Raw genomic sequence first — 19,841 nt, 5'->3', positions numbered from 1 at the left:
AAATGGTAATCTCATAAAAGCAAAGAGTGTGAAAATTGAACAATGAGAGGAGTATGGATTTGTAGTCAGATTGTTGGTGTTTGTTTTTATTAACAACAATTTAAATCCCATGACTAATGTTTTAAATAAAGTAAGCTTTTGTTCAAGATTCAACATCCTTGCCCCTTTCAGTTAAGGTTGCCAGAGGTTATAGTAAATATGACAGATACCTCTCATAAGTCCTCCATTAAAAGCAGAAGGAGAGCTGACTTCATATCCTTGAGATCTCTAAGGTGAAGAAATGAGCAAAACAAAAACTTAATCCCTTTGCTTTCCATACTCACCCCACTCCAACATCCAGACCTTCTCTATATCCCATAAAGAACCAAAAAAGTACACAGATGTCATTTAACATGGTAACATGGTCCCAGTTACTTTAGTATGTGCAGAATCTAGCCTGTGATGATTAGATAAAGTGGGATACATTAACAAAACATGCATTTCCCTTTGTAAAAGGGAGGGAAGATGAAACAAGAATGAACCATCTTTAACATTCCAGCTACTGATCTTTTTCTCAGTTTATATTTTTTAGTCATTTTAAGTAATAAGCTAGATTTTGAAATAACTTTTAGTGTGTTAGCCCATACTGTAATAGTAATGGTTTCTCAGAACTACATAGTTTAATACATTACTTGTTTTGGAACAGCATAAAATTACTTAACTGTTTCATTTTTGCTCTATACATGTTTCTATAGACAAGTTATATGCACATATGTGCTGCAGTCTTTCCACATGGAAATGTCAGAATTTTGCCTATTTTGAGGACTAAAGGACTGGACCCTTAACTACTTCAGTACATGTGGAGTAACCATTGTATATAGTATCTAATTTTGCATTTGAGATGTATGTTTGTGATTGATGATGACATTACTCTTTTCAGGAGAATTATGGGTTTGATAAGATAGAGGTGCGAGACAATGGTGACGGCATCAAAGCTGCTGATGTTCCAGTTATGGCAGTTAAGCATTATACCTCAAAAATAAGCTGTTCTGAGGATCTTGAAAGCTTAACAACCTATGGCTTTCGTGGTGAAGCCTTGGGATCAATTTGCTGCATATCTGAGGTGAGATGTGTCAGACTTTCTTGCTCTCTTAATTACAAAATATAAACGTGAGGACTTAAGATTGTGCCCAAACCTCACAGTAAAATGCTGGCTTTTATTTTTAAATGTAGAATTTGGAAAGTTTGATATCTCTCTGTTGGTTCTTCCGCTCCAGTGAAGCCACAGAGCTGCAAAGCTTGCTCGTTTTGAATTCACTTCGGGATCAGTCATTGACTCCTTATCGGATCAGTTTAGTAGTTGGTAGTGTTTCACTTTCTTCCTTCAATTGGGGAGGCAACTATTTGGACTGTGCCCTGATCCTTTCCTTTGACTCCAATGTACCGAGGCTCTCCAGAATTCTCTGACTCATCATTCAGTCTCGCTGTTCTTACATCAGTTTCCTTTAAATTATCAGTGTGATCTGCAGTTGTGGGGCCTGGCTGTTCAAATATCTATGGCTGCAAAAACACCCTGTTTCACCTTGGAGTAGCCAGGAACCTACACTCTCACCTGGTCACAGTGATCCACGTATTTGTGGCCAGTACAACTGCACTACTATCTAGGAATGAAACTGCTTACTACAAAAAAGCATTGTTTTCAAAATACCACAACCAGTCTACTAAGCAGTACAAAGCGTTGAGAGCACGTTGTCCCATTGCTCTTCTGTGCACTTTCTTCCCACCTGAATACTGAGTCAAGTTCAAGTTTTCCATCACTATCTTGAAAAGTCTCTGTGGGATAGGCCCAAACTAGCCACAAGACAATCATGACCTCCCATGACATTACTTTGCACTGAAACAATGGAATATAAGAGTGAGGTTTGAGTGTGGGAGTGTATGCGCCCATGGAGCCTTGGCCTTGATCACACTAGAAACAAGGTAGACTTAGGTCCAGAATTTGGATGGAAAATTCCCAAAGAAAGCCCAGGTGCTTCAGAAAGTGCTGCTGTTTGGCTGGATTATTGTCCCCTTCTAAGTAGACACTGAACCAATGATCTAGCCTGGTGATGTGGCACATTATGCTGCTGTAGGTGCTGTCTTTCAAATGAGATTTCAAACCAAGATGTTATCTGCTCTGGGCATTAAAAAGTCCCATTGTACATTTCACAAGAGAGCAGAGTTGACACTAGTGTCTTAAGTACTGGTCTCAGCATCAGTAATTACATTTCTTAAATACTAGTGATGTTTGTAATTGCAATCTGCCTACCTAATTTGCTGCCTGTAGTTAACCATTAGCAATTATCTTTGAGAACTCATGGAGGACGTGTGAAGTCCCAGAGGACAGAAGAAGGGCAAACCTAAGTGGGGAAAAAGGAGGATCCGGAATATAGGCCAGTCAGCCTAACTTTGATACTCAAAAAGATAATGGAACAAATTATTAAATGTAGAAGATAATAAGGTGATAAATCATAGCCAGCATGAATTTTTCTAGAACAGATCATGTGAAACCAATCTAATTTCCTCCTTTGACAGGGTAAACAACCTAATGAATGGGGGGAAGGAGCAGATGTGATATATCTAGACTTTGGTAAGGCTTTTGACATAGTCCCACATGACATTCTCATAAGCAAATAAAGGAAATATAGTCTAGACTAAATGACTATAAAGTGGGTGCATAACTGATTGAACGACTGTACTCAAAGAGTGGTTATCAATGATTCGCTATTAAGCTCAGAGGACATATCTAGTGGGGTCCCAGCGGGGTCTGTCCTTTGTATGATTCTATTCAGAGTTTTCACTAATAAGTTGAATGATGGAGAATATGTTTATAAAATTTGTGGATGGCACTGAGAGGGATTGCAAGATCTTTGAAGGACAGGATTAGAACTCAAAATTACTTCTATACATTGGAGAATTGGTCTTGAAAACAACAAGATGAAATTTATGTGCAAAGCACTACACTTAGGAGGAAAAAACAAATGTACAACTATGAAAAGGGGAATAAGTGGCTAGGCAGTATTACTGCAGAAAAGGATCAGGGGTGTATAATGAATGACAAATTGAACATGAGCCAACAATGTGATGCAGTTGTGAAAAAGGCAAATGTCCTCCTGGGATGTATGACCAGGAATGTCATATGTAAGTGTGGTGGGGTACACCAGCTCCTCACTAAGCCAGATAGGGTTAATGTGCTGCTGTCGGCTTGCCCAACCCTGGCCCACTACTCTTGCACTCCCTGTAAAGAAATGAATGGGCAGTTAAACTGGAAGAGGATAGCTCAGTAGTGGGCTGATGAGGAAGGAGAACAGACCTCCCGTCCTTTGCTCCCTGAGGAAAGGACTTACCTAGAACCTCTGTAGAGACTGCAGACTGCCAGAGCCCTCCAGAGGAAGGTAGGCCTGGCACAGGAATATAGATTTTTTATTTTTAGGACTATTTCTTTGTTTTACTACAAGAAGGACTTTCGGACTGTCTGTACTGTTTTGGACAGGCCTGCAGCGCTTAAGGAGACTGTTGTGGGGAACCCCTGCCTAGGATGGTGTGGGGAACTACTTCAGTAAGGACTTTTGCACTCTACTCAAGTCTGCCCTGTAGTTTGTCTTTGACCTAAAGAGCATGGTCACATATAGTGGAGAATGTGGGCGTGATCTAACCTTGCAGAAGGGGGAGATTTAAGTGACCTGGATTGTCAAGTATACCAAGGTGGGAAGCAGGAGTTTGTCTTGCTGGGGACATGTACCTGGAGTGATTGTTGAAATAGATGGCTGAGAACTAACAGCAACAGTTCCCGCAAGAGATGACAGCTGAACTGCAGCAACTGGTCCATGAGCAAGGTGGTCAGGAGCAAGAGCAACAGTTGGTTCAATGAGTTGTGACCCCAGTGCAACAGCCAGAGTGGGTAAGGGAATGTAGTATTCCCCTCTGGGGCTCATGGGAACAACAGCCATGCTGGTGCAACTCACTCAGATGGGCCCAGAGGATGATCCAGAGGGCTGCCTTGTGACCTTCAAATGGGTGGCAATGGTGGTTCACAGAGCGTTGGAGGAGAGCATCTGACCTGTAGTTCTGGAAGGTAAAGTATCTCCCAAGAGCCTGACCTTGTGTGATTGCCCAGTAATTGAGGATGTTATGCTGGAGGTGGCTGAAGCTGGAAACCTGGACCAGCATTCAGATCACTGAACGTACACTGGTAGAACAGTTTGTGCAGGTACTCCTGGTTGCAGAAGGAGATGTCTCAGTGCCTCAGTATGCCAAGACACTCGCTGAGACAGTTCAGCTCATGAAGAATTATATGGCTTCTGAGGCTGCCTCAAGGGCACATAGAGTGAAGCAGCTTGTGGGTCAGGGGGCCTAACAGGGAGGATTAGCATCAGAGTGGCCAAACTTTGTTTGTGAACCAGCCACTCTTGAAAGGTCTTGGAAAGTTTCAGGGGTCCTGGCTGGGCTGAACAGGGAAACCTGGACAACATAGGTTCAAGCCTGGAAAAGAAATCTTGGGAAGAATCCTGGGGATACCCATAGTCCCCCAGCTGATATGATGTTCATGGAAGAAAAAAACAGACTTTTATCAAATTATTTTTGTTCTTTTTTATTGAAGTAATTTGATGCTGAGAATCATCTCAGAACATATCTAATGTCTTCAGAGCACTTTGAACTTTTGAAATCCTTGATTGAATTGAGATTCTTTATTTCCAGGTTTTGATCACAACAAAGACAGCTGCTGATGATTTTAGCACCCAGTACATCTTGGATAGCAGTGGGCATGTAACTTCTCAGAAGCCTTCTCATCTTGGGCAAGGTAACGTATGCTTATTGTGATGTTTTGTGTTTCTCCTTATAAGAACAATTGGTCAGATTTGAAAGTTTTTAGCCCCTATATCGTACTCTGAAACCTACCCCTGTACAACCAAATTGAGCAGTTGTGCTAAAGAGAAACTAAAGTAAAATACTTACAGGTGCCTCACTTCTAAATGATAATCTCTAGGGGCCATAGCGCTGCTTTCTGTGCAAAAAACAATAGAAGGGAAAACCTGGGGACTTGAAAAGATCTATAGGGTTCTGTGAGCTGAAAAGCAAATCACTGGGGCTGGGAGGGTTGTAGTGTAAAAAGAGGACAGGAACACTTAGATACCACAGTGAATAGAGACTGAAAGACCTAAATAGAATAGAGGGTGCATGGCCTTCAAGTGTCCACATAGACCAGTAAAATCCTTCCGTAGATGTCTCAGCACCCCTAATCACTGGTAAAATGGTAGGCTCACATTCCATTTGCCAGTGACTTTCAACACAGCCATGGTATGGAGGTGGCAGTGCTTAAATTGTGATGGGGCTTGCCATGTCAGTTATGAAAGTAGAAAAATTGCTTGAGCCCCGGCACCTCATTCATTACAAATTAAGCACTTGGAGGTGATCTCTTCACTGTTGTGTTGCACAGTGAGAGCTAATGTTGATGTACTCAATATTAACTTGCCTATAGATTTGTTATGAGCATTACACGTTTTTCCCTGTTACCATACTGTGCAGAATGGTTGATATGACTCTGTGCCTCTGATTTTCATGGGCTGTTCAAATGGCATGTTTTCAGCATAGAGTGGTTGCCAGTTATGCAGTGGAGGAAGGGGGAGAGCATGGTGCATAGCTGCTTTCCCTCTCTGCACAGCTTTGTGGTCTCATTTCCACACCAGTAGCATGTGTTTGCTCTCTTTTCTACCATATAGCAGAGGGTAACAGATAGCATTCAATAAGAGGTAACATTTGGCACTAATTTCTGAGATGTTCACAAGAACGGAGTCAACAATTCATAGATCTCCATTTAAAAAATGCTGTTTTGCAGTAAGAATTTCAGACTAAGGATAATCATTAAGAAGTATAAGCCATAGAGGAGTAGTATTGTCCTGTCCTCCAGTACCAATGCCCTGTTCTGACACCAACACTGCCAGTCTACCAAGCAATATCAGATGTCCAGGGCCTTGCAAGTTGGCATCTTAATGGTGGTGGGGGAAAATCTGTGACTAGGAGTCCAACTATATGTTAAGTGTAGTTTGTTTTATTCATGCACATACACCCCTTTGGTAGCAGAAGTGGCCAAATGGCATGTAGGGAAATCCTTATTTCAGGAACCTTAGTCCAACACCAAATGACAGGCTCAGAGAGAGTAATTCTGCCTTAAGAACTGCTTCTAATATGAGACCCAGGCAGAGAACAAACTGATTGCTCGCACAGTTTTCTCTCCAACCACCACTTCCTCTACACACAGTTTTCTTTTAGTTCGTCATTGTTAGTCCTGCTGGGGCCAGAGTACTTGGCTGAGATGTGAGCAACTGTATCTCTGTGTAATAATGACTGAGATGTAAAATCAGATTCTGATCTTTGTTATGCTGGTGTGAAACAGAGTAACAGAGATTAAGAGTCCGGTGCTTGGTTTTAAGAAGTGACTCAGTGAGATCTCAAACACCAGTTACCATCTTTAACTTTCCAGGTTCCTTCTTATATTCTTGTTGTTATGGCAGTTGTCACCAACTGGTGCTGTTGCATATACCTAGTCTTCTAAGTGCTTTTTCTTCATGTGTGGGAAAATGTTCAGTCTTGTGAAGACATGCTGTGGTGTTAGTTCACAATGTATTGTGCATGCTTGAATCACAGATTTCCTTTGTTTCCTAGCCTTGTAACTTTTTTAAACATAAGGGATGAAAGCTTTGAACCCCAGATCTCTCTTTTACAACATTAATAGCCATCAACACTGTATTTGGGAAATTCTGTTAAGGTAATCCTGTGAAGGGTCTCTGGCAGATGATACTACTGGGCACAAGACAGAATTCCCACAAGTCTCTTTTCTGCCATGGTTAAATTGTTCTTTTTAAAAAAGCTTTTAATGGTCTGGATGGTGTAGCAGCAAGCCAGAGTCTATCCCACTACTCCAGCAGTGGAAAGCTTTGGAACAAATACAGGGTTGTGAGTCAGAAGAACAGAGTGACTTCAGTCACTTATGTCTACATTTTTTTCAAAGTTCAGTAATTTTAGGCGTCTAGAACTCTCGGTGTCTATTTTGAAACAACGTGGGCCTGCTTTTCAGAATAGCAGAGCATCCATAACTACAACTGAAGTCAGCGGGGACCAGCTGCTTCTCAGAACCTCTGGAAATCAGGCCCTAAGTGACTTGAGATAAATTCCCAAAAGCATGGACATTTTTGCAAAGTTGTACCTTAAGTTTTCCCCACCTGTAAAATATGTAATAATATCTACCTTTTGTAAAGAGCCTTGAGATCTAAGAATGAAAAATGCTATATATGTGGAAAATATTATTGTATAGGGAGGGAAGTCTCTCACAACCTCAGAGCATATATAATTCTCAAAAGGAGAGCAGACAAACTTAGTAAATATCACAGAAGTCCTGCAACAATCAAATCAATGAGTTTCCTACGGCCTCAGCATATAAACAAAGAGACAAATCTCTGAGGACTCCAGTAATGAGAACAGAAAAGTCTCCCACAGCCCCACACAAGGAACAAACAAACAAATCTCACGAACAAGAGATTTTCCCCCATCTCCAGCAGGAAAAAATCCAGTTGCACCTGGAAAAGAAAAGAGGTCTTTTACAGAGCCAACAAGTTATCACAGAAACGTCTCTGCATTGTTAAGCAGTTCAGTTCAGCTGAATGTCTAGCCCGTGTCTGTCCTGTGTTTGCTGTGCTAAATTGTTTATGATTTGAAAAGCTAGATAACGTACTCACAGGCGCAATAACTGTTATTTTCTAAATCCCAAAGTTTTGAAAGTTTTCGGGGCACTGGAGAGCTTCTGATCGCCTCTTAGCCATACACAGATGCTCATACATGGCTGAGATTGTGGCCAATGGGTGAGTTATATATTGTCTGAATACAGAGAAGGTGCATTCAGTAGTACAAGAGTCATATTTTTCTATCTCACATTCTTTCTTCTTGAGGAGTTGTAATACACACACAAGCATAAATTATCTGATGCATTGACAGCACCCTTCCACTAGCAACCTCCTTTCTCCCTTCTTTTTCACAGTAGACCTTTGTCCTTGTTTTGTACAGAATATGTAGATTATCTTGCACATCAATTCCAGCCTAAATTGTATTGCACTCCAGAGAGAACTTGGGAGGAGCAAGGTAAAAGGGTAACTTTTCTAGCAGTAAATGTATATTTTGGGGCCACTTTTCAAATTTTAGTCATATAGAAGTGCACTTTTTAAAATGAACTCCCATGTCTGTCCTGTGTATTGTCTCCTAACTTGACTATGGTAGGCTCTTCTGCCCTGATCTTCCTCCCTGTCTCCCTGCAAGTCCATTCAGAACACTTCTGCTAAGATTATCTTACTGCCTGTCATTCTTAGTCTTATCATGCAATTTGAAGTTCCTCCCTTGGCATCCCTTTCTCTGCTGGGTCAAAATAAGAGCTTGTGATTCTTGCCTTGGAAGCCCGCCACAACTTCTCCTCCTTACTTATTTGCTCTTGTATCTTATCATTTTGCCTCCTGCCCTCCATCAACAATACCAGCCTCCACCACTCTTTCTCTCTGCTTCTCCAACAGGATTTTCAATCTTTGTTTTATGCATAAAGATGACTGGAGAAGAATGTTCTCTAATTAATCTGTTTATCAGTTACCCTGTACTCTTGTCTCCTCAAGATCTACTTCTCCTGTGATGCCTTTAGAGGAAATTACCAACAGGTAATGATTAGGTATGGGGCCATTATAGGACGCTGACATTTGTCTTATTTATTTGCCCTCTGTAAACACACATTCTTGTTACTATTCTCCTTTTCTCCTTCCTCCTGCCTTCTGGTTTTTGTTTGTTACATCCACTTGTTGCGCCTTCTCTAAATGAGATTGCAGGGTGTTTGGGGTGTCTTTTATATGTGGGAGCTTCCAGGTGTCACTGTAACATAAATTATAATAAGGTATGGTTGAAGGAGGGAGGGAGTGAAAAGAAATTCTCTAGTGTTATGATACTCAGTTTATGACTTTCAAGCCACATGGATGTGCCCTCTCTCCCCTGCTGCAGCAACCCCCGAGCTGGGGCTGGGAAGGAGTGGGGGTCTCCCCCTCTCTCTGCCACTGCAGCAGTCCCCGAGTTGGGGCTGGGATGGAGGGCTGTCTCTCCCCGGCAGCCGCAGCTCTGGAGCTGGGGAAAGTTGCCTCTTTCTCTGGCCACCACAGCCCTGCATGTCCGAAATTCCCCCCACCCCATCTTCTCACCCCCTGCCCCCTCCCACCTACCCCCTATTCTCCCCAAAGGCCACCTCTTCACCTTACATGTGTGTCTTCTCCAGGGTCCAGGCACCTAATTAGTGGAGCCATGCCTGTGCAGCTCCATTAATTAGGTGGGTAGCCCTTCATTCTCTTGTGTGCAGCCGCCCAAGCACGCACTTTAGAGGGAACTATCTGCGGATCACCTGAATGGAGCTTGTGGACCACTGTGGTCCACGGACCACAGTTTGAGAACCTCTGATGTAGTTGAATCAATTGGTGTGTTGTGACCAAACAAATGCGGCAAATGTAACATGTTTTTGTTTCTCTGGGATTGTTTTGTTTTTCTCCATCAAATGCAGAAAGGTCTCTGCAGCATTTAAAGGCTGAGTGGCTACCCTTAACAGTTTTAAACTTTATAGTCTTACATTCGTTATTAAACAGAGAACTTGTCGTTATCTTTAGAAATAATAGATCTCGGGTGGTAATTATGACTAGGTTGCTATTTCTCTGACTCATTTCTTTGAGCTGACAGAGCTGAAATAAAGGATATAAAATATTCTAATTGCCCTTTAAAATGCCAGAGTGCCCTAGGCCCAGGCAGATTTGCTATAGAAATGAGTAAAACTCTAGGGCCAAATTAATGTTCAAAGACTTAGGGAAATTCTTGGGTGAGGAAGGTAGAATTTGCCACACCATGTGAGAAGTGATGGGTGGAAGGCTGCAGGACCAAGACCAGGCATGATGCTTTCCTGCCATGTTAGGGTGAGTGTGTTCACTAGCAGCCCTTGCACTTTTACATAAATGTGTAGCAAGCAGTCTGCTGTCCCCTCAGCAATGGACTCATGGTGCAGCTTAGGTGTAGAGTGAAGTAGAGCAATAGCCATTCTCCTCCTAACATTCATTGCACTGCCAGTAGTGCCAATAACCTCATCACATCCTTGCACTCACACAGCTGCAGGATTCTGGCTGGCTCCTATGCAGGAGCGATAGAGGAGGAAGAACCTCCGTTTTCTTTACCACACCAATTCACTTTTGCTGAGGCAGTTGTAGTCTGGCACTAAGTGCTTTTTCATTGTCATTGTCTAGATCTGTAGATGACAATTTCCTAACTCCAAAGGTGTTGCATCCAACACAGGGAAATTCTGTATCAGACTTTGTCTTGACAGATAAAGAAGAACTGATCGCAGAACTAAAAAATTGTGATAGCTTAGGTACAGTTGATCACAACTTGATCACATTTGTTATATGGAAACAGAATAAAGTTCAAACCATTATTATATATACAATAATAAAATTGTGTGTGTGTATTTATACACACACATGCGCGCGCACGCACACACTTGGTTATGAGCCAAAGTCAATTGGTAGAAAGAATTCAAACAGAAAAAATGTTAATTGCAAATGGGAATTGTTTAAGAACACTTTACCATAAACAAATGGAAGAAAGGGGCAGTTGATACCAAGAAAAATCATAATCGCATTAGTCCATAACTAGATGAAAATGGTAAAATTGTCAGTGATAGTGCAGAAAAAGCAAAAGCGTTTACTAAATATTTCTGTTCTGTGTTTGAGGGAAAAAATATGATGTAGTCATATCTTATGATGGTGATGATGAAACACTTTCCATTCCAATAACTCAGGAGGATGTTAAACAACAGCTTCTAAAGTCCAACACTTTTAAATTAGCAGGTATGGCTAACTTGCATTCAAGAGTTTTAAAAGAGCTGGCTTAGGTGCTCGCTGTACCAGTGTTGATTTTCAATAAGTCTTGGAACATTGCGGAACTTCCAGAGGACTGAAAGAAAGCTAATGTGTTGCGCCAGTACTTAAAAAGAGTAAATAGGACAACCCAGATAATTACAGACCTGTCAGTATGACATTGATCCCAGGCAAGATAATGAAGCAGCTGATAAGATACTTGAGTAATAAAGAATTAAAATAGGGTAATGTAATTAATGCCAATCAACAAGGGTTTATGGAAAAATAGATCCTGCAAAAGTAACTATTGGGTTTTGATGAGATAATGTTTGATGTAATATACTTAGATTTTGGTAAGGCATTTGACTTGATACTGCAATGAAATTGTTTATAAAACTAGAATAGTAAAAAATTAACATGGCACACATTAAATAGATTGAAAACTGGCTGCCTGACAGGTCTCAAAATGTACTTGTAAATAGGGGAGCAGGTGTGTTTCTAGTGGCATCCAGCAGGGTTTGGTTCTTGGCCTTACATTATTTAACATTTTTATCAATGACCTGCAGGAAAACCTAAAATCATTATGATAAAGTTTGCAGATGACCTAAAAACGGGGGAGTTGTAAATACTGAAGGGGACAGGTTATTGATAGTGATCTAGATCACCTGGTAAGCTGGGCGCAAGCAAACAGTTTGTTACAAAAATTTGATAATGGGCTCTTAAATCTAGTAAACAAAGGTATAACAAGATCTCGCTAGAAACTGAAACTAAACAAAATCAGACTGGAAATAAGATGCACATTTTTAACAGGGAGGGTAGTTGACCATTGAATCAACTCACCAAAGATTATGGTGGAGTCTCTGTCATTGGCGATTTTTAAATCAAGATTGGATGTTTTTCTAAAAAATATGTTCTAGTTTAAACAGGTATCAGGGAAATTCTGTAGCTGTATTATGCAGGAGGCCAGACGAGATGATCACAGTGGTACCTTCGGGCCTTATAATCTGTGATCTAAAGCCCACTGAAGTCAAACTTTAGATAAGAGCTGTATTGTCTTGGCCTTTATATTTACCACAGCGGTTGAATGATTGACTGCTGCTGAAATATGAGTACTTCAGTCTTCATTTATGTACATTTTTAATGTAAGATAAAATTATATACCTCTTACAGGCTAATTTTTTAAATTATACCTGATTGGCTTGGGTAGGCAAATAGCCCTCCTTGTCAGTTAATATACACTGTACATAAACGATGTAAGCAGGGACCATCTTAATACAGTGTCCTGGTATCTAGGCATTACCTCAATACAAATAATAAAAATTATTAGCATGCGATTAAAAATAGTGGTATTTGAGTAAATTTACCTGGTAACAAAGAATAATACTTACATTAAAGTGTTATAATGGGGTTACAACCCTTTCCCCTACCCTCCTAGACACACAAAGTGGAATGTTCTGGTCTGTTGTGTAACTCAGAAATGCAAGTTAGATTGACAACTTGTTGAAAGAGCTTTTAGTATGATTTAAGACCTGATCTGTAGTACAGTCAGTTTATAAGAAAGAAAACTTCACACCACAATCAAAACCACATATTTTTATATCACAGGTCTAAATCGCTGACTCTTTAAGTTGGTATAAAATATACCAGGAAGCATATTGCAGGACTGGAATTTAATCAGGGCTTAAATAGTGTGCGCTAAATTGAGAGAGCAGCACAGTTAAATCTTAAGAATTTTCTTGTAAAATATGATAGTGCCTCCTTCAGTTTGCCTGTTAATATTTTAAATTGTTTGCTGTTTTTCAAAGACAGGGATTTTTAATACCTCTTAGTTTTGGTACATTTTTAATTCTGTATTTGGTTCAGGTATAAAAAGCCTTCCTTGTGGTTTTCTATTAAATATGAGAGAGAATTATCATGACCTGATGTTAATATATAAATATCCTCATAATTAAATAATATAGCAAATTTGCCTCTTTATAAACTGTGACTGTTTTATTATCTGGATTTTATACTGCTGATTTCATATGTATTACTGTTAATTCAGTGGCAAATATAATCAGCACTTTCTGAAGCACGATTTCCTTTAGAACTTTAATGAAATGCACTGCTGCATTTTTCCTTTTGTTTATAGTTAATAAGATTTTTTTTTCTTATTTAGGTGAATTTGACTAACAACTTGTATATTTTATTGCTGAATTTCACATGGTGGGTTTTTGCTTCAAGAAAAATATCTGTGGGATTGTTTCTCATTTCAGGTATATTATAGGCAGGTGCTAGGGAAAGATGTAGAAAAGTTTGCTACGGAATTAGAAGAGGCTATGATTAGACATATGGCAAGAGCTTAGTGGGTCTGCACTAGAGCAGATGTACTGTAGATGAAATTTTAACTTCAGTTTATTGGTGTCTACTAATACCGGAGAAAGAGATATGGATGAAACTAGAAAAATCAAAATGTAAAGTAAGATTAATTCAGTAAATCCTCATGGCTCGCCAGAAATGGAAAAAATGTGTGATCTAGGTGTCAAGTAGCTTGAGCATAGCTCCAGTTGAAGGACATGATCAGCTTGCACAGCTGTGAAATCTAGCAGTCAGCTTGCTGTGGAGGGGAATGCTAATGTAGCGGTATGTCCTTCTCTTCATGCACGTATGATTCTAATTAATGTTAATAAGAATTATGTGCATGCACCTATATAGAAGAATAGCCTCTTTCAGCACAAGTGAGGGGTTTTTTTTCTTTACACTCAACCAGTCCTGCACTTTTTATGTTAGCTTTACACTCTTATTTCCCACTTGCAGGTACAACTGTAGCTGTACTGAAGCTGTTTAAGAATCTTCCTGTAAGAAAACAGTTTTACTCAACAGTTAAAAAATGTAAAGAGGAATTAAAAAAAATCCAAGATCTTTTGATGGCGTATGGCATCATAAAGCCAGAACTACGGATAATCTTTACACATAACAAGGTAAAAGTGACTTTTCTTGTGCCAACTATCTCAAATTCAAAATTAAAGAAAATAAAGACTGATAATTTTGTTCAGTTCATCAAGACTTTCATTACTGTGACTGCATTTTGTCATCAGATGTTTGATTTTCAGGCATTTGCTATAATTGCAGGTTGGTTCAGGCCCCCCACTCCATCATTACATCTGAATTTATTAGCTTTGATAGTGTGAGTTTTAGATAGGCAGTGCCAATCTTTCAAAGAGGACTCTGCTCCCACAAAAACCTAATTTGGTTTCTATAGGTTGGACAATGCTATGATTTATTGGGCACTGATAACACACTTGTTGTTGTACAGAACAAAGAGGCAGAGACATACCTTCACCTTTCTTTCTAATGGTCTGATTTGTTGCTAATTGAAGCCAGTGGAAAGGCTCCCGCTGACTTTACCAGGCATTGAAAAAGGCCATGTAGATAGCGCTACTTTTGTGTACTGTTTTGTCTCTGAGGGCTGAATTATAACAGATTACTGCAGGAGCGACTTGAAATCAGGCCAGGCAGGCATCTGTGTAATTGCATTGACTACAATACAGTTAAACCTGATTTACATCAATTTAAGGAAAGCAAAATCAGGCCCAAATATGGCTGAGCTACTGCTCATTTTATGCCCAGATTTGACGGCACAAATTTGAAAAGCTACTTGGACGTTAATGTTATATGAATAAGTTTTTATTAACCATGAGAAGTCTAACAGAAATATTAACTACAAATCTGCAGAAATGGTACTTTAGACCTGATTCTCCTCTCAGTTATAGGCCCATAAACTTCCATGCTACCACAGAAAGTAAAGAGTGACACCTAATGGCCAAAAAGATTCCACCAAAGCGATTCTTTTTCCATTTTAAAATAAAATTTCTCTCTATGGTGGTTGAATAATTTCTTATGTTGCAATCTGAGAGTTAAAGCATTATTTCAATTCACTGCACCATTTATTTCAATTTTTTATTTCTATCAATTAGAATATTGTTTTAAAAATCTTTCATGTTCACACTGTCAGTGGAAGTGACAGGTGATCTTATGTATTTGACAATAAAATACTGAATAAATAATAACTAAAAGTTGAGGTACTCCATAAATGCAATTTAGTGTAAAAATTTCATTGTGATTAATGATAGTTCTGCTGTGGATTGCAAAATCTAAAACTTGTACCCAGGTAGGGTTACCTACTTTCTACTTGCAGAAAACCAAACACCCTTGCCCTGTCCCCTGCCCCGTCCTTTCCCTGAGGCTCCACCCTATATCCAGCCCCTTTTATGAGGCCACACCCTATCTCACTCCATCACCCACCCTCTGTTGCTCGCTCTCCCCCACTCTCATTCACTCGCTCATTTTCACCAGGCTGGAGCAGGGGGTTGGGGTGTAGGAAGGGATGAGGACTCCGGCTGGGGGTGCAGGCTCTTGGATGGAACCGGGGATGAGGCGTTTGGGCTACAGGAAGGGTTGGGGAGTGGGGCCGAGACATTTGGAGTATGGGAGGCGGCTCTGGGCTGGGGTAGGGGATTGGGGTATGGGAGAGAGTACGGGCTCTGGGCTGGGGGTGCGGGCTCTGGAGTGGGGCCAGAAATGAGGGGTTCAGGATATAGGAGTGGGCTCCGGGCTGGGGCAGGGGTTCCCGGCCATTGGGTGCTGTGGGGCTGGCACTCGGGACGGGGGCAGCATGTGGAGTCCCCGTGGCCGCCCCTGCACCTAGGAACCAGAAGGACATGCTGTCTGCTTCAGGAAACCACGTGGAGCTGAGCAGGCAGCCTGCCTGCCCCGCTGCTGGTGGCCAAATGGACTTTTCATGGCCTGGTCAGCAGTGTTGACTGGAGCCACCAGAGTCCCTTTTCAGTGGGGCATTCCAACTGAAAACCTGGCAACCCTATACCTGGGTCCACAGACCTTAGAAGAAAATTGGATTCAGCTGTCTCTAAAAAACAACTTTGATGACATTGATTTAGAGCAGCAATAACTATGTCTTGTTGAAACAATTAAACTGTCCAATTTCTTGGCACTCTAATAGTTGTGAAAAAGAATGAAAAATAAGCTGCAAACACTTACTGAACTCAAGGCTTTAGAATTATGTGCTGAATGACCTCAGGTATTCAGAGTAAAGAGACGTAGCACATTTGTCATTTTAAACATAGCTTGTTTGCTGTAAGTTCTTGACCCTCCACTCTTGCTTTGGATCACAATCTTTGATCAAGAATCTCTTTCTTGTACTCCTCTTTAATTCTAGATACTGAAGCAAAAAATGTCTCTGGACTTTAGTCCTCCTCCTTCCCCTCCACCCCCCAACACGTTAATTGTACTGTTGTCTCTTCTGTTTTTCGTCTCTGCTTCCCTCTGCTAGTGAAATTGCAACCATCATAGAAAACTGCCCAACACAGAAGCTTGTCATGAGGGCACAATAAATTTGTTTTCATTTAGTTTTATTCTTTTTAAACAATATTGTGTGTTTATAAAGTGTTCTTATTTTTTCTCTCACTTCTCACTTTAAACCTTATTTTAAAGAGATATCAAATAAACACCTTTTTAAACAAACTGCAATATTGTTTAACCAAAAGAAGACTTCTGTCCCTGGGCTGGCTCTTTGGCTTCTGTGATATCTCCAGCACAAAATTGTCTTTTTGAGTGGGAGCTGACTATTCCTACTATGTCTTGGCATCTCTCATGTTAAGAAACAAAAAAAAAAAATAATAATTTTTAATACCAGCAATGCTGAATGCTTCTCCAGTCTGGTGACTTATGGGAGATGGGTGGTTCTTGTGAATAATTCCAAAATTGTTTGGTTTCTTTAATAATACTTGAAATGTTCTGCTCTGAAAACTGACTGTAAAAATGGAATGGTGGGTTCCATGTTATTGCTCATTGTTTTCTATATCAGATCTGCTCGGTTGAAAAGTAAAAAGATGATCTTTTTCTTGCTGCCAGCCCTGCGAAAGCACCCTATGTTCTAAGAGTCCAGTTCAGTTCTTTCCATTTGGTGCATCATACCAGTAATGGGGGTTCTGGAGGCCTCATTTAAACCTCTGTAACTCTTTATATTATGTCTTCAAGAGCACTTGTGCGTTAGAGCTAACCTGCAGTGGGCTTTTATAGATGTAAATGATTTGACTTTCTAACCAGTTTTTTGCTGATGAACAGGAAAGAATAGAATCCAACTTTCAGTGTTAGTTTTGATGACTCTGTAAAGCTCATGGGACTAAAATGCAGTAATGTCAGTAGGTGCATTTATGAATTCATCCAGGAAACTACTGTGTTGGGAAAGAAGATGCCATTTTTGTATAGTCAGATTTTAGAGTTGAACTGCAGTTCAAAGCTTGGGAAAATTTAGAAAAAAAAATCCTTCAGTAATATTAATACGGTGTGGCAAGGCGCCTTCTCGGTGTCACCAGCCTCAGCTGTTTTTAGCCTTGGTGAGATGGGCCTGAGGTAAAACAGTCTCTCTTGGCTGCACAAGGGCAGTCCGCTCCTTCTTTCAGCCAGTCTTTTTTGCTTGTTTTTCTTCCTTATGGCTCTTCTAGGTTCAGGCATTGGGCAGCTATATGCCCTGTTTCCCCACGTGCATAACATCTGTACCCTGCTCGGGGCAGGCCCCTATTTTTCGGGCTGTTGGACGTTACCCCCCCTAGTCTTTCTCCCCCAGACCCCAAATCTCTTTGTGATCTTTGGCCGCTCTTCAGCCTCTTTCTTCCCCTCCATATTTCTGCCTGGGGCTATGGCAACTCTGGCCCTCCGCACAGAGACTTGCCTCCTATTCTGGCGCATTCCTTCTCCGGTGGTCCAAGAAAATTATTGGGCTGCTAGGTGTCTCTCTACGAGGGCAACTGGCTCATCATAGGAGGAGGGATCATTTTGACTGACCCATCCTCGTATGTCCAGTGGTAGCCCTCTCATGTACCTATCTAAAAGTATGATTTCCACAATTTTCTCTGGGCCATGGGTCTCAGGACACAGCCACTTTTGGGTTAGATGGATCGGGTAAAACATCTGGGGCTGTGGTGCTTTGCTGTCCCGGTATTTCCACTCGTGGAATTGCGGGGCCCTTATAGCTGTCATCATGCCAGACCTCACCAGGATCTGCACCTTCAGCTGTGGGTAATCTGCAGCTGCTTCTGTGTTCATGTCGTGGGCCTCCCCACACAGAAAAGGAGCCAGGATGCTGTCCCATTGGTTTTGGGGCCAAGCCTCCCGCAGGGCCGTTCTCTCAAACGCGAGGAGATATGCCTCTACATCGTCATCCATCGTCATCTTCTGTAAGTAGCTGCTGGCCCGCAGGAGCCAGGTCCCATGGGGCCTGTCAGGGTATTTTTCCCACTTTGAACTTTAGTGTCCAAAAAGTGGGGACCTGCATGTACCCTTCTAAGCTTAATTCCTAGCTTAGATCTGATAGCGCTGCCACCAACCAGAAATTCCAGTGTCTGGTACACTCCCTGTCCCCCCAAAACCTTCCCTGGGGGACCCAGGGCCCAAACCCCTTGAGGCTTAAAACAAGCAGAAATAAATCATTTCCCCTCCTTCTTCCTCCCAGACTTTCGCCTCCCTGCGTTACCCTGAAAGGCTACACTGATCCAAACTCCTTGGATCTTAAAACAGAGAGGAATTAACCTTTCCTCCCACCTCCTTCCCCCCCCACCAATCCCCTGGTGAGTTTAGACCCAATCCCCTTGGGTCTTAAACAAGGAAAAAAATCAATCAGATTTTAATTAAAGAAAGAAAAAGTAAAAATTATCTCTGTAAAACCAGGATGGAAAATATTTACAGGGTCTTCAGCTTATATAGACTAGAGGGACTCCTTCCCTGCAGCCTAAGATACAAGTTACAGCAAACAGAGGTAAAATATCCTTCCAGCAAAATACACATTTGCAAGTTAAGAAAACAAACATAAGACTAATCCGCCTTTTCTAGCTAGTACTTACTATTTTGAACATGAGAAACTGTTTTAGAAAGATTGGAAAAAGATCTGGTTGCACGTCTGGTCCCTCTTAGCCCCAAGAGCGAACAACGAACAAAACAAAAAGCACAAACAAAGACTTCCCTCCACCAAGATTTGAAAGTATCTTGTCCCCCCATTGGTCCTCTGGTTAGGTGTCAGCCAGGTTTACTGAACTTCTTAACCCTTTACAGGTAAAAGAGACATTAACCCTTAACTATCTGTTTATGACAGGGCTGTACATCAGGGTGGTCAGGGCCTTTAGTTGGTTCACAAGGTGGCTCGATCCTGAGCTGCCTGGCTCATCAGTAATTGATTCATCTCCTGCTGTATTCACACTGACTCCTGCTGAGTAGGCATCTGAACCCTGGTAGCCTCTTTTTGGGCCATGGTGGCCTGCACCAGTGCCTTCACTACATCCTCCATTTTTTTGTCTTCTCGTTGGGGGTGATTTACCCTGCCCTGAGAGGTTCACCACGAAGTCTCACTCAGAGCATTCCACCCCTGACACCATGTGTGGCAAGGCACCTTCTCGGTCTCACCAGCCTCAGCTGTTTTTAGCCTTGGCGAGGTGGTCCTGGGGTAAAACAGTCCCTCTTGGCTGCACAGGGGCAGTCCGCTTCTTGGCCTGGTCTACACTACGCGTTAAACCGATTTAGCGCTGCACCTGTCCACACAACGAGGCCCTTTATATCGATATAAAGGGCTCTTTAAATCGGTTTCTGTACTCCTCCCCACCGAGAGGAGTAGCACTAAAATCGTTATTACCATATCTGATTAGGGTTAGTGTGGCCGCAAATTGACGGTATTGGCCTCCGGGCGGTATCCCACAGTGCACCATTGTGACCGCTCTGGACAGCAATCCGAACTCGGATGCAATGGCCAGGTAGACAGGAAAAGTCCCGCAAACTTTTGAATTTCATTTCCTGTTTGCCCAGCGTGGAGCTCTGATCAGCACGGGTGGCCATGCAGTCCCAAATCCAAAAAGAGCTCCAGCA

The 19,841-nt window shown here is 41.6% G+C and overlaps 1 protein-coding gene across 15 annotated transcripts in view; it reads left to right on the top strand.

The window, feature by feature from the left end:
- Positions 1-19,841, top strand: part of PMS1 (PMS1 homolog 1, mismatch repair system component) — a 122,508-nt gene that overhangs the window by 32,476 nt on the left and 70,191 nt on the right. For 11 of the 15 annotated variants that reach the window (XR_004002544.1, XM_030579538.1, XM_030579535.1 and 8 more), the window contains 3 exons: positions 920-1,102; positions 4,717-4,819; positions 13,728-13,891. Coding sequence is in view for 13 of the 15 variants with exons in the window: in XM_030579538.1 (XP_030435398.1) it covers positions 920-1,102; positions 4,717-4,819; positions 13,728-13,891 (450 nt within the window). In the remaining 2 variants the exon portion in view is untranslated. Of the gene's footprint in view, positions 1-919; positions 1,103-4,716; positions 4,820-7,785; positions 8,554-8,573; positions 8,712-10,864; positions 10,923-13,727; positions 13,892-19,841 lie in introns of those variants that run through there. The other 4 variants (XR_004002545.1, XM_030579546.1, XM_030579547.1 and 1 more) reach the window with 4 other exon arrangements.

Source organism: Gopherus evgoodei, chromosome 11 (assembly GCF_007399415.2).
Source record: "Gopherus evgoodei ecotype Sinaloan lineage chromosome 11, rGopEvg1_v1.p, whole genome shotgun sequence".
Taxonomy (NCBI): domain Eukaryota; kingdom Metazoa; phylum Chordata; order Testudines; family Testudinidae; genus Gopherus; species Gopherus evgoodei.
This window is presented reverse-complemented; position numbering and strand designations above follow the sequence as displayed.